The sequence below is a fragment of the Dioscorea cayenensis genome, chromosome 10, assembly GCF_009730915.1.
Source record: "Dioscorea cayenensis subsp. rotundata cultivar TDr96_F1 chromosome 10, TDr96_F1_v2_PseudoChromosome.rev07_lg8_w22 25.fasta, whole genome shotgun sequence".
Lineage (NCBI taxonomy): Eukaryota > Viridiplantae > Streptophyta > Magnoliopsida > Dioscoreales > Dioscoreaceae > Dioscorea > Dioscorea cayenensis.
Window position 1 is genome coordinate 9,018,589 of NC_052480.1, and position 14,264 is coordinate 9,032,852.

At 29.3% G+C, this 14,264-nt stretch overlaps 1 protein-coding gene across 3 annotated transcripts; it reads right to left on the minus strand.

Annotated features, from left to right (window-relative positions):
• Window positions 1-2,390: 2,390 nt before the first annotated feature.
• Window positions 2,391-5,150, minus strand: LOC120270684 (BTB/POZ domain-containing protein At1g67900). Of its 3 annotated transcripts, XM_039277755.1 has the most exons (6): window positions 4,836-5,150; window positions 4,653-4,722; window positions 3,395-4,576; window positions 3,095-3,329; window positions 2,832-3,022; window positions 2,391-2,433 (listed from the first exon to the last, which is right to left on the minus strand). In XM_039277755.1, exons 1-6 carry the CDS (start codon window positions 4,892-4,894, stop codon window positions 2,404-2,406), a joined length of 1,767 nt encoding a protein of 588 aa, XP_039133689.1. In that variant the 5' UTR covers window positions 4,895-5,150; the 3' UTR covers window positions 2,391-2,403. The 3 variants fall into 3 exon arrangements, with proteins under 3 accessions (XP_039133689.1, XP_039133687.1, XP_039133688.1); XM_039277753.1 differs by having other exon boundaries at window positions 2,832-3,329; XM_039277754.1 differs by lacking the exon at window positions 2,391-2,433 and having other exon boundaries at window positions 2,799-3,329.
• Window positions 5,151-14,264: the final 9,114 nt, after the last annotated feature.

Sequence of the window (14,264 nt, forward strand, 5' to 3'; positions counted from 1 at the left end):
TTATTACCCATAGCAAATATATGAGATTTTTCAACAATTCAATTAATAACAATTAACTACATCTCTATAAGTTGTTTAAATATTTTTATAAATTTTAAAATCCTAGTAATTTTTTAAAATAAAATATGAAATGCGAAAAACAACTCATGCACCAAGAATTTGAACCGGGGAGAATCAAGATCGCATGTTTTATAGACCCACTAACCACTCAAGCACAATTATATTACACACTTTCATGTGTCCAAAAATTTTATTTTTTATTAATTTCAATGTAAAAAAATCGGTACCATTAAATTTATATTGTCTAAAAGGTAATCTCACTAATGTCGAGAGGGGGTTTCAGCCCCTGCTAGCACCCCTTGGTTTCACCTGTGATTGTTGTAGAGATAAATTGCAAAAAAAAAAAAGAAATTAAAAATTTATAATATGTATGCAATATATCCTTATGGGCTTTTCAAATTTCAATGGAGATTTATTTTTTATTAATTTCAATGTAAAAAAATCAATACTATTAAATTTATATTGTCTAAAAGGTAATCTCACTAATGTCGAGAGGGGTTTCGACTCTGCTAGACCCCTTTAGTTCACCTGTGATTGCTGTAGAGATAAATTGCAAAAAAAAAAAAGAAATTAAAAATTTATAATATGTATGCAATATATCCTTATGGGCTTTTCAAATTTCAATGGAGATAGCTGCTCTCATTACATCCATTGTGACTCCATCTATGGCCTTTTTTTTGTTATGATTATTTAGAGGGTTTGTTGAAGCACATTATTCAATTTCCAAGTTTGTAACAGCATGTTTAGTCAATTTTTAGGAATTTGAAAAATCATTTTATAGCATGGAAATATATATACACTAAGCATAAAATTAACTTTATTATTTATGAACCTTCTTTCCCATCAACTTTTAATTTTTTTATTTTTTTAGAAGTTAATTTTTAATGATATTAAAATTTATTGATATTCGGTCACACATAAAATTATATAAACTAACAACATCTACTCATACATTCTTTACCCTTTTGTTATCTGAAACTTTCATAGAACGTCCATATATGAATTTCCGCACTTGACTCATCCTCATATTGATTCCATCCCATGTTTAGTATATATAGTATTATTTAGAATGTTTTATATATTGGTTAATATTATTTTTAAAATGATATTTAACATTTACTAATAAGCAAGTTATATAATCAAGTGGATAATTAGTGTAGGGGTAAAAGACCTATTTTGATACATTTAATAATTTAAAATATATCGTATTTTTATTTATTTATTTTATAAATACGATAAGCACATATACAATCAGGAAAGTGCACACAGTCTGAAATCGAATGTCCAATTATGCACCCTCATCCTGTGACACGGGTTAGGGTTACAAATTCACACCCACAATTAAAGACCAGGTATCATTATTGCGTTGTGTGGATTTGAATTTAGACAATAAAATTCTTACACCAACCAATTCGCAATGGTGCTAATGCCACTAAACCAAATAATGGTTGGCTTTTTTTTTTTTAATATGTGCCTCCACCCATCATTCCATACTCTTAAAACCATAATCTGTAATTTAGTTTTTACAAATTTTAGTTTTAAGTCTATTATATATTTTAATAGCAAGGGGCACAACGAAAACTAACATGGAAATGAAATCTCATTGGTTGGAATTATTAAAATGAATTATTATGAAAATAATTTAAAAAAATAAATAAATTGAAACTGATTTATAAAAGTAACAGTATATTATTTTTCAATTGAAAATAATAAATTGAAAATGAAAAATCTTTTTCAATAAAATAAAAATAAATAGGTACTGTCCTAACACTGGTAAAAGAAACGCTGATGGATCATAAGTGAGCACAATCCAAATGATCAGAAAATGCCAAGGTCCATATGACCTTTTGCAGCCCATCATCATGATTTTTTTTTTATTATTTTAAAAATCTATGCACATAAATGTTGTGGTATATGGTGCTATATCATATTATTTCCAAGTCATTAAGTCTAAAAAATATTTTCAAAAAAATAATAAAAATATTATTTTAATTGATATTGAATTGTGATACATCACATCACCGACCATGTATTTCCGACTATGTGTCACTTGCATGACAATATAAGAGACAAAAAAATTTTAAAATATAAAATATATAATAGAAATAAAGACAAAAAAAAAAGAATTTTAGTTAACATTTGCAAATAAGAAATACAATAAAAATTGACATGTAAGTCTTTATTTAGCCATACAAATCAAACAAATTTTGCAACTAAATATCAACAAAACATAAGCACATATTTTGGTACAATAACACTAGAGTAATAATCACCATCCAAAAATTATTTTAAAAAAACTCAAATATGTAGAAACCCCTCATCTCATTGTGTTTTTCATCTCTATCAACATTGACACCATAAATCAAGTATCACCTGCACAAACACCCAACATAAAATTTATTAACTATCTATAATATCAATTCAAAATAATCCTAATAGTGTTTCATTTTTTATTTAAATTAATTAATATTATTAAAATGGTCCCTTGGTCATTTCTTTAGAATTCTATTTTATTAAAATACATGAACACATGTCCTTAATCTAGTGGAGCAGTAGGAATGGTCCATTTCAATACATGTCATTCTATTTACTAAATCTTAATAATCAAAATCTATCAAATTTCATAATAAATAAATTTATACCAATTTTACTGATCAAGCAATAAATTAAAAAAAAAAAAAACAACTAAAAACACTTTCGCAGTTGAAGCAAATCAAGATAACTTTAATATTTATATGCAAATATTTATCGAATCAATTTCTTTCACTTACACTTCGATTCATAGCCCATAATTTACTAAGGATCCGTTTAGGTTTGGAAGGAATCGAGCAAATAGATTTGAACCGGGAAGAACCACTCCTCCCTAAACTGTCGCACTGCATAACATCTTCCTCCACATCATTGTCTGCTTCAGCTAGTTTCATTTTCAACGTAGCAAGTTTCGATCTCGGGGTTTTGAACCCTGGCATGCTCCAATCATCATCAAAAGATTCAGCATTGCTAATGTTTGGCATTTTATTTGTTCTCTTATTACCTTGATCTACATAGTTTGTTTTCGCTAACAAAGCCTTGAGACTCTGAGGAAGCTCAGTTACCTCGCCTCCATTCATAGCCGCGCGTGTTTGCTCGAAAAACAAAACTTGTACCACCATTCTCAATGGCAACAACTCGTTCTGCGCGGCGTGCATACAAGCTTCGACGGAGAGTTTCTTACAATTCAGTATTCGACACAATCGTTTTCTTTCACTTTTGTCCAAGTCCTGGTGCGCCTAAACATAGATAGGTTCAATTCAGTTAATTAGACAATCAAGCTTGAAAGAGAACAAATGCATACCCGGAGATAAGTATCGATGACACGGTAGAGATCATCATGATCCTGCCTTGCAAAGTCTGGCACAGCCTCGGCAAGAGCAATGACCTTCTCCATTGGAAGATTAGCGTCTTTCGCTATCTCTTGAAGATAACCATCAATGAGCTTGGCCACTCTCAATTTAGACCCATGAGAAGCAGAAGATGATCTTCTGCTATTTTCTTGAACACCTTCAAAATCAATGTCCTCTGCTGACCTTGATCTCCTTCTCCTCTCAATCCCCCCAAACTTCCCTCTTGTAGGACTAGTCCTAGGACTCTGTCCTTGAAGCATAAACTCCTCCAAAATACTAATAACTAAGTCCACATCATATAAAGTCTCATCATTATAAGAAAGAGAAGGGATTAAAAGATCAGTAACAGTTGCCTCATCAAGCTGCATGCCAACTTTCCTCACCAACTCCATCTTTGAAGATGATGAAGAATTGAGTATGTTCCCGGACTTGAGAAGTTTCAGCAGAAAACTACAAGAAACAGACCCTTTGTCCATTGGAAGCAAGCTCACAATTCTCTCCAGAATCAACCTGTGTTTTGAAGTGATCTCTTGGAATGATCCCATGCATGAAGAATTAATCTCTGGCACTTGCTTCCTTTGCACAGTGGGCAACCATTTACAAGCATAAACCTTCAATGCTCCACCTATAACTTTATCTGGAACACTCCCTGAAGACTTGACAGCCACCATGATCCTCCAATAAAGGTCTATTCCCAATTGAGCAATGTCCTCTGCCCACCACCCTTTGCCTGTTGGCCTCTTGTTAATGATCATTGAGGCAATGGCTTCAATGCATTGGCTTGTGATTCTCAGTTTCTCTGATAGCTCAGGATACTGTTTAGTGCTTTGCAGTACCACCAGTGTGTCTTTCCAGCGATGTAAAATGCAGGATTTGAGAAACACATCGAGTTTCGAAACGAGATTGCCTCTGTCAACCTCTTCGGTCATGCCAAGATACTCAGCAGCACAACGGACAGACACAATGTTTAGTGCACTCAAAGTTATGGTGATTGAGTAGCAGAACTTTGCACATTGCTCAAAGGCTTCTGCGCCACCAGGAATGTCTGGAAGATGAAGCACTATATCAGATGATGAATTCTTTGTTTCCGCAACCAGTTTCTGCAAGAGTTGGCATTTGGAGAGCAGCGGGAACTGCCTCATGCATGCATTGACAGTTAAGTTAGTTTCTAAATTCAAGACTGAATTCAATTTCTATATATTGTTGTACCTTGTGTAGCAAATAGAGACTGTTTTGGACCTGAATTTTGAGGTCTGTAGTGACTTCAGAAGACACAGACCTGCAGCAGCAGCAGCAACAATAACAACAACAACATCAACAGAATTGTTTAAGATTGATGATCATATTATAATGAAATGTTTGTCTTTGAATTGAGAAAGTATATGGCATCACCTTATGGCTTCAGTTGTGAAGAAAGTGTCTGGCCTTGTCCCCAGTTTCATGAACTTCATCTTTCAAATCCTTAAAAACAAGAACAACAAGAAGAATCAAGAACAAGAACAAGAACAAGAATAGAGAAAGATGTGATTGTTTTGGTGGAGTTATATTTGGCCATGCTTCTCCATGTAACTGTGAGGAAGAAAGATAGGAATGGATGAATATAAAGCATGCAGAGAGAAGGGGATGTGAATATGAGAAAGAAGACAAATTAATGATGAATTGTTTTGAGGCAGAGGATGAGTCAATGAAGCAGACGAATGCAAGCAAGAGAAAGAGAAAAAGTTGGGGATGGAAGGTGAATGTCAAGCTCAATCTCAATCAATTTGTATATGCAAAAACCAAAGGTGATGGGATCTTTGAACTAGAAAAAGAGAAGGGAAAGTGAAAATTTTCAGACTAAAAACTAATATTTACTAAAAAGACGGCGCCAATGTATCCATAATAATATCTCTTATGACATAATTTAAAAAAATTAAAATTAGAGAAAATTACCTCCTCATATACTCTTAAATAATAATAATTATTATACATCCACTAATAATTTTTTTAAAAAAATACAAATTACTTTTTTTAATTTTTTTCCACAACGTTAATAAAAAAATTAAGAAATCTTTTTATGAAAATAATAAATAAGGCCCCTGGAGACACCGTTGATAAATTACTTACCCTCTTGTGGATTATTTCTTTAGTATTTTCATTATTTCTGTCGGTTAGTTTGTATCTCTTTTGTGCTAGGCCCCATTTTTACCACGGGTGGAATTTAGGACCACTCTTATTTTGTTTTGTTTAGTTTTGCTCGTTGTTTTGTGTCCCATTATAATGTTCTCATAACAAAAGTGGAGTTTTCTATATTTTTTCCATACAAATTTAAATATAATTAAATATAATTTTTACATAAATATATTATAAATATAAAAAAATAATGTATGTAATGGTAATAATATGTATTCATTTTTTTATCCAAGCGAAATTTTTTAAATCCGGTTAAAATCCTGCGTAATATAATAATAAAATAAACTTTAACCATTAACATGTTATTAAAATAATTTGTATATTAAATAGTGCCATTATTATTAAAGTAAAGTAATATATTCTATATTTATAAATTCTAATTATTACCACTTGTTAAAGATTAATGTAGGTTGGAGTTTTTCATAAAACGGTGACATATGGTAAGCTTTGATTGCCTTTTTTTCTTGACAATCTTATCCTTGAACCCTAATTTGATTAAAAGGAAGATGGAAGAAAGCTTGTTTCACTTATTTGGTGGATGAATGATGAGATGGGTGCTTTGCCTTTTGTTTTGATGGGGGTCCCACATATTATATCTCTCTTGTTTGAGGGTAACAACCATTAAATTATGGTTCCACTACAAAATAAACCATTGTTTTATGTTTCATATAAATAATACCTAATTTGAGCTTTTGCATTATACTTGTTTATGTTAATGACTATATCATCCCACTACGTTTAACTTCCTTAATTTTTGTTAATTTTATATTTTTTCAAAAATTTAAAAAGAGTGTGAACAAATATAAATAGATTTTTTTTAGTTTTAGCTTTTGTTTGATGTAAATAATAGATAAATGAAAGCCAAAAAGTTTTTTTAAATTTATTTATTTATTACATTTTACCTCAGCATTGTTTTGCTTCTTTATAAAAATCAGTAGATTGTGTTTAGATTTATCTACTATACTAAGTAAAAATAAAAAGCAAAATTTAAAAAAAAAATTGTAAATGATGTTTTAGAAGTTTTTTTGAAATTAAATCGAACATGTATATATATATAAACAATGATGAGCAAATCAATTACAAAAATGAGAAAAAGATAGGACAGTTTGAAAAGGTAATGTAAAACATAGATTACATAAATATACCTCGAGTACTACAAGTGAAAAAAAAATTCTTTTAAATAAAATAATACTAAACTTCATAAACACAGATGTTATTTACCATTTCTTATAACAAAAACAAGATAAAAAAATTGATAACACAAAGTTAATATTTCATTTCGCTCTTCCATAATTTATCTACATTTCAAGATAATAAAATAAAAAACTCAGAATTTGATGTTCAATAGTTTAATGTTGAGCAAGTATGGATGGATGAAGATGGCAAGTGCCATAGGGCAAATGATTGCTATGTAAATGGGATTCTCTTAGAGGCAAAGAGGGAACACTTATTGGTAGACCCTTTTCTCTGTATTCTTGCATCATTGTACAACCTAAACTTTATGGCCAAGTATCCAATGAGACATTGCTTTTTTTACTTTTCCTTGGTTTAATGGAGGTTGTCTCATGGATAGTTGGTTCAACCTTAAAACCAGAGAGGCAAAAAGGTTCTTTAATAGACATTTGAACCAGAGTTTGGATGAAGGGAATAGTATGTTCTTGTGACAAAATTAAAAAGGAAATTAAATGCTACATTGATTGATTGGTTTGTTAGCATTTATAGCCAAAGTTTGGAAGGAAGGATCATGGCTTACCAACTACTTATTTTTTTACTGTTTAATTTTGACTATGCACGCAAAGAAATTGATGGGAGGAACCTTATGTTTAATGTGGACTAATTAGTTTTTGATTTGCAAAAACAATGAAATACTGTTGGTTAACAAAAGTTTAATTTTTTTAATGTGTAAGTTGGTAATTTATTGATGATTTGCCTGATCAGAAACGGTGGAGGCTTACTGGAAATGGTGCCTTCTCAGTTAAATCTTTCTATAATTTCATTATTGATGGGGGTTTGCGTTGCCCGATTATGAAGTTCTTTTGGAATAGTTCTTGCCCAAAGAAAATCAATCTCTTCAATTGTCTAGTATGGATGAACATAATTCTTTCTCTGGAGAATCTAGCGAAGAGATGCTGTAACCGTTTGCCTACAGCAACTTGTGTTTAATGCATTCGGACATGGAAACGGTTGACCACTTGTTTATACATTGTCCTATCGCTAGGCAAGCGTGGCCTTTTTTGGGAGGATTCTGCAGCTGCCAAACTTATCTGAGTCTTTGACATTGGTCTGGGCGCTTGGAGATCCTTCTTGGCGCCGTCTTTTAGAATTATGGGGGACCTAGTGATTAAGGCTATTGTGTGGAACATTTGACTTGTTCATAATGATTTCATTTTTAATGCCTCTGTGGTGCTTGTTCACATTATATTTCTGAAGATTAATCGTATGCTATTATCCTGGTTCACAGTAGCGTCCAATGGTCTTAAAGAAAATGTTGAGGAGTCTATGACGATTGTTCGACGAAGCTTGGAGTTCCTAGGATCTCATGCGGAGGAGATTGTTAGGGTGTCTGCTTCTTAGGAGGTATTTGATCACGCAGCAGGCTAGCGGGTTTCTGGGTGTTGCTTTGTGGAGACTTTTCGGTCTCCTTTTTGTGTTTTTGTAGTTGCTAATCCACAACTAGTGGGTTTATCTATGTTTGTTGTTTGTTTCCCACTCGACTAATGGTGATTTTGTACTTGTTCTAGTTTAATATATATGATTCATCCATTTTTTTTTTTAAAAAAAATAGTCTATGAGATTAGAGAAGTAAATTGAGAAGTGATTCAGAATTAGGGTTAAGTTGTGAGAACCCGAAACTTATTTAGTATTGATCAATGAAGAGAATTGAAGAGTTTAAAATAATTTTTGTTTGTTTGTTTTGAAAGAATTGAAACAACTATTTTGACTAATGAGTTGTTTTAGATAATTAAATATATATAGATTAACTTCTACAGTATAGAATCTAAAGTTGAATCTCACAATAAACTAGATCTTATTGGACCAAATGTAAGTAAAACATATTCATTTTAACAGATTAGACATACGCAGTATGCAATATGACCATAAAATTTAAAGTCTATGGTTTAAATGATTCATTTTTGTTATTCTTTCTTAATGAGACGTTTATCAAATTATTAATTCATTAAATCAATTTTTTAAATAAAATTACTCATTTCAAAGAATCACATGTCGGCTAAATGGCTTAGATGCATCTCTTTACGTATGATGCTTATAAAATATATCAATATATTATTTTAGATTTAAATTATAAAATAAAATAAAAAAATTTTCATTTCGCAATCATCCAAATAATATTATCTTGTGCATAACTTGAAATTGCTTTGTACATTAAGTTCTTTAAAGAGTGTTCTCATCTAGTGAAAATATGTGCATAACTTGAAATTGCTTTATACATTACATTCTTTAAAGAGTGTTTCTCATCTAGTGAAAATAGGTTTAATGTTTGAAAAAAAGAAGAATAAATAAATAAATAAACCACCAAAAAAATAAAAAATCTTTTACGTATACAAAAAATTATGATCAAAACTAAGGATTACTGAACATATAAATAGAATAATAGTCATTAAAACCACTAGAAATTGTTACATAACACAATAATAAAAAAAATGACAAATGATAATAGAGCTTTCAAAAAATAACTGCCAAAGACACAAATGCTTAACGAATTATACTAAAACTATAAAAACCATAACAATCCATAAGTTTTTAGTAAATAACTACATAATTATGCTTTCATGGTTGAACAGGTAATACATTAAAATTAAAATGTTATAAGAAAAGTCAAACAGGAACATGTACAGAGTAAAAAATAAACCAATCATTCAAGCTATTCCCTTTTTAGGAAAAACTAAATATTTTTTCATTTGAAAAACTTGCAAATAAATCTATACCTATTTCTATTTAATTTAAAAATAAATCTATTCTTTTTATCTTCAAGTTAGATTCCTTTAAGATCAGCCCTAAAACATACTAATGTGTTCCATTGACTAGAATGAATATGTTATTTTTTTTATTTATTATTAATTTCCCAGAGAAGTACTCTATGCCTTTATGATGATCATGAAGAAAGAAGGGGGTTGACATGATCCACATTTCCATTGAGGTTTTTTTAAATATTTAGTTATTAAATATATTGTTGATACGGAGGAATACCCAAAGATCAGAGATGCAGGCTGATGTAAAATCATAGATATATGCAAATATTAAAATAATATTAAATTAATCTCTAAATTTATTGATTTCAAATGGGTAAATTTTTTAGTACGTCACTAAACTTTGGTTCAAATTTATTTTGATTATCAAACTTCAATTTATATCAATTTAGTCATTCAACTTTAATTTGATTTCACTGGATAGTAAATAAAAGAATTTTGACTCCCAAATAAATGATGTGGCTTTTTTTCCGATAACATAGACGCCTCCAATAGATTTAATAGCGTGTTATAAGGAGAATTGACTCCGATTTTCAAACAACTATGTAATAAATAAGCGGTTAAAATCCTTAATTTGTTACTTGCTGAAATTAAATTAAAGTTGAGTAATTAAATTGATATAAATTGAAGTTCAGGTGATCAAAGTGAAAATAGGCTAAAGTTTAGTGATTAGTGACCTAGTAAAAAATTTACTCGATTTCAAAACTTGAATGCTACTTTTTTTTAAATGATTTTTTTAAAGAAATTTCAGCAATAAAAAAAAAAGAAGGCATATACATCCTAGGCTTCTTTATGTATAATTAATACTCAGCGATTAATTATGGCTTAATAAATTTTTTATTTGCTTTAGAGAATAAATAAAAGGTAAAAGTACAAAAAAAAAATCCCTTATGGTTTCCGAGATTTGCAAAATAAAGAATGAGGTTTTTTTCCGATTCTATGATGTGTGGTTTTTCAGATTTATAAAAAGAGGAAAAACCTGTTAACAAGTCATTAACGGTGTTAACCCAAATGGATAAAATCGTTATTTCATTTAAAAACTAACTTATATGATATATATATATATATATAAAGTTTATTAATCTCTTCAAAAATTCTTAAAAATAAATAAATTTCAAAAATCAAACAAAATCATGTTTATAATTCCACATAGCGGTTTTTTACATGAATGAATGAATTTACTCCTATCAAAAATGACAAAATTAATATTGTTAACAGTTTTTCCCTTTTCTGCAAACCTGGAAAACCACACATCATATAATCGAAAAAAAAACCCTTATTCCTTATTTTGCAAATCTTGGAAACCACAAAGGTTTTTTTTGTATTTTTCCCTAAATAAAATGATGTTGCCAACATTGGGCTAGCTCTCATTTAGGTTGGGTGTTTAAATCCCACCCGAAATAAAGTGGGGCAAGGGTACACTGTGCACAAATGAGGGTTGCCCCCTATCTATAGGATGCCATAAAATGTTCGCCGTATAGGAGCCCATCTCCGTACCACCAAGTGAGGAGTACAACCAGTGATCAATTTTTAGTTGTGCACACAAATCTGACTATTGCGCTTGTCACATTTATAAAAATAAAAAATAAAAAAACATAAACAAACAAACAGGAAATGAACAAAAAAAAACCTTGCAAGTTTCAATATTCACACCAAGTCCCTTCTTTTTTAATGAGTTTTTTTTCAATCCTTCTATCAACGAACGGAATGAAGTTTGGAATATTTTGACTAAAATGCCCTCCACTCATTGCGGGGAAACAGTTTGGGTGGTTGCGAATCCCGAGAAGTAAATGGTAATCATAAGTTAATTTTTAATTTAGAATCATAACGATTTTGCTTGCGAATTAGCTTTCCTATTTATAATTGCAAGTTTCCATATACAATACAAGTATTCTAATTAGTATGTTCTATTTTTCGTTTAATATTTTTATCTTCCAATTAAGATGTAGCATTTCCGTGTACAAGAGTTAAGTGAAAAGATAGGAAAAAATAATTGAAGTGATAGATATATGTACACTTTTTTTAAAAAGTTGGACAAGGCTTGGCAGGACTTTTCTCACCAACATTGATGGATAATTTTGAAATTATTTAAAAAATAGCTAAAGGAGTGAGGTGTGAGAAGTAAAAAAATAAGCAAACTGAAAACAAAAATTAACTATTTATGAAATTCAAATGTCAGATGGATTGATTAGGGTGTTTTGAAATTTTCATAGACATATAATTAATTTTAGCAAAAAAAATATTAAATAAATATATTATAAGAATGAGATACAATCGAAGTTGAGGCTAAAATAAAATAAGTGGGAGTGCATCATTCATTGAAGTGTGGGCCGTGTCCTCATGAGTGTAGTTATGATTCATGTAATATTCCTCTTGAATCTAGCGCAAATGAAATGACAAAGCCTTGCACTTCAAGCACTTTGTTATCAAGTAAGTTTTATTATTTATTTATTTATTTATTTATGTCACACTTGTGTATTTGTCTTGATAACAAGTTCATGCAAGATAGCATTAGCATATTATATACATGCAAAGTGGGGTCATTAATGATCTTCATCGTTTAATTAATTTCTTTATTTTGGAAATTTACTATCAAGTATTTGTTTTAAATCCCTAGATTCTATGTTAGGCTAATCATTGTCTTTATTTTGGTTGTGAGTTTGACATTTTTTTTTATTTCATTCAAATATGAACAAAATTTTAGAAATTTTTCATGTTAGTGTGCCTTGGATGGTTGAGGGATAGCAACTATTCTCTAGTCAAACAAGGTGAGAGGCACTATACAACCATTTTATAACAATTTGATTATTTCAATAGATATATTTGATAATTATTTTTTAAAATAATATTAATAAAAATAAAAAAAAATATTTTTAATTGTTTTTAATTTTTTAAATTTTTTAATATTTAATTTTTATCAGTATTAATTAAGTAAAACCATCTTTGAAAAGATTATGTCATCCTAATTCATATTCTCACTTTACACATCTTTTATAGGGGATCGCTAATATGAGAAAATCTACAAATATTTGCATATCACTATTTATTGTCAATCTAACGGCTGCCACATTATATGTACAATAAAGTACTGTTAGTTACCCCTGTCAATAGCACGTAAGTAGCGTGAATGTGAACGCTTCTACATGAAAAATGCTGTTTGGTCTTACGCTGAAATCGCGTTTTTACGTAAAATGAGCTATAGCTTTTGTAGTTATTGTCATGATTTCAACTTACATGAGAAATTTTCTCGTAAGTTTAAAATGCAAAAGAAAACATTTGGGCTAAAATCACCATTCTTCACTCTCCAAATTATGCATTAAAAGAAAATGAAAACTTACATGTAATCAATTGTTAATATAATTAAACTTATACTTATTTATATTTTTATTAAATTTATATTTAAAATATACCAATTTGTATTTAATTTTAATTAAAAATATTTTTATATAAAATTAAAGAATTTTATATATTTTTAATTTAATAAAATTATTATTAAGTTAATTAATTAATTAATTTACATTAGTGTTAAGAGTAGATGGGGAGAGTTAAATTAATTATTTAGAGTTAGTATTTAATTATTTAAGTTCTTATTATTATTCTGGAGCTAGTTATTTGAGTTTCTCGATTATTATTTTTTAAATGTAATAAATACTTTTTATTAAATCATTTAATTTAATTTAAAAATTAAATTAAATTAAATTAAATTAATTATTTTAGTTTTAAATTATTTTTAAAATGCATTAAATAATTAATAATAATACAAAGTATATTGAGTAATCCTCACCCCCTCCACTTACATGTGACCATATCTTCTAACTTACATCAAACCAAACAAATTAAAAAATAATGCGGCGATTTTTCGAGTTACAGAAACCAGAGCAATGATGTGAAATAGAAATGCGAGTATTTTTCACTTACATAGTAATTTCACTTACAGTATAATTTCGTTCCAGAACAATACAAAGCATTTCCCTTAAATCATATAAACAATAAAGTGTGGTGAACAATGAGTGAATAATGAACAGTGATCTCTTTTGAATAATGAAAAGTGTGATGCATGATAACAAATATGTGATAGAATATTGTAGATCGTTGGATCGTTTATCAGAACAATACTTGTGTAATCTCGAGCTACCTAAGTTCATTTGTATCCCAAAAAAATATATAAAAACACAAACAGTCTCTCACCTCACCTAGCCTTCCTATAGATGGTTTTGATCATTGTACATGACATTATTGTTTTCTCTCTCCGTAATATTATGTGTCTATCTCTCTCTAGTTTTTCTCCGTCTAACTTTTTGTAATATGTGGATGTTCTGCCAACGTCCACAAATTACAATTCATCGTATATATAGTGTGAAAAAATTATAAATAAAATTAGATAAAAAAAAATTATAATATATATATAAACATACAAAATTAGCAATGCAATAACCTATATGGTAGTGTTATCGGCTTCCTTGCGTCTTCAAATTACACTACCATATGGTTATTGCATTGCTAATTTTGTATGTTTATATAACATGCATACACATATATATATATAGTGTGAAAAATTATAAATGAAATTAGATAAAAATTTTATAATAATAATTTATAAAAATAAACATACAAAATTAGTAGTGCAATAACTAGATGGTAGTGTCATCGACTTTCTTTG

Coding starts and splice junctions, on each gene's coding strand:
- LOC120270684 (XM_039277753.1), bottom strand. CDS start 4,894: ATGAAGTTCATGAAACTGGGGACAAGGCCAGACACTTTCTTCACAACT. Junction 4,577..4,652: donor GTCTCTATTTGCTACACAAG/GTACAACAATAT, acceptor TGCATGAGGCAG/TTCCCGCTGCTCTCCAAATG. Junction 3,330..3,394: donor TCATCGATACTTATCTCCGG/GTATGCATTTGT, acceptor ATCTATGTTTAG/GCGCACCAGGACTTGGACAA.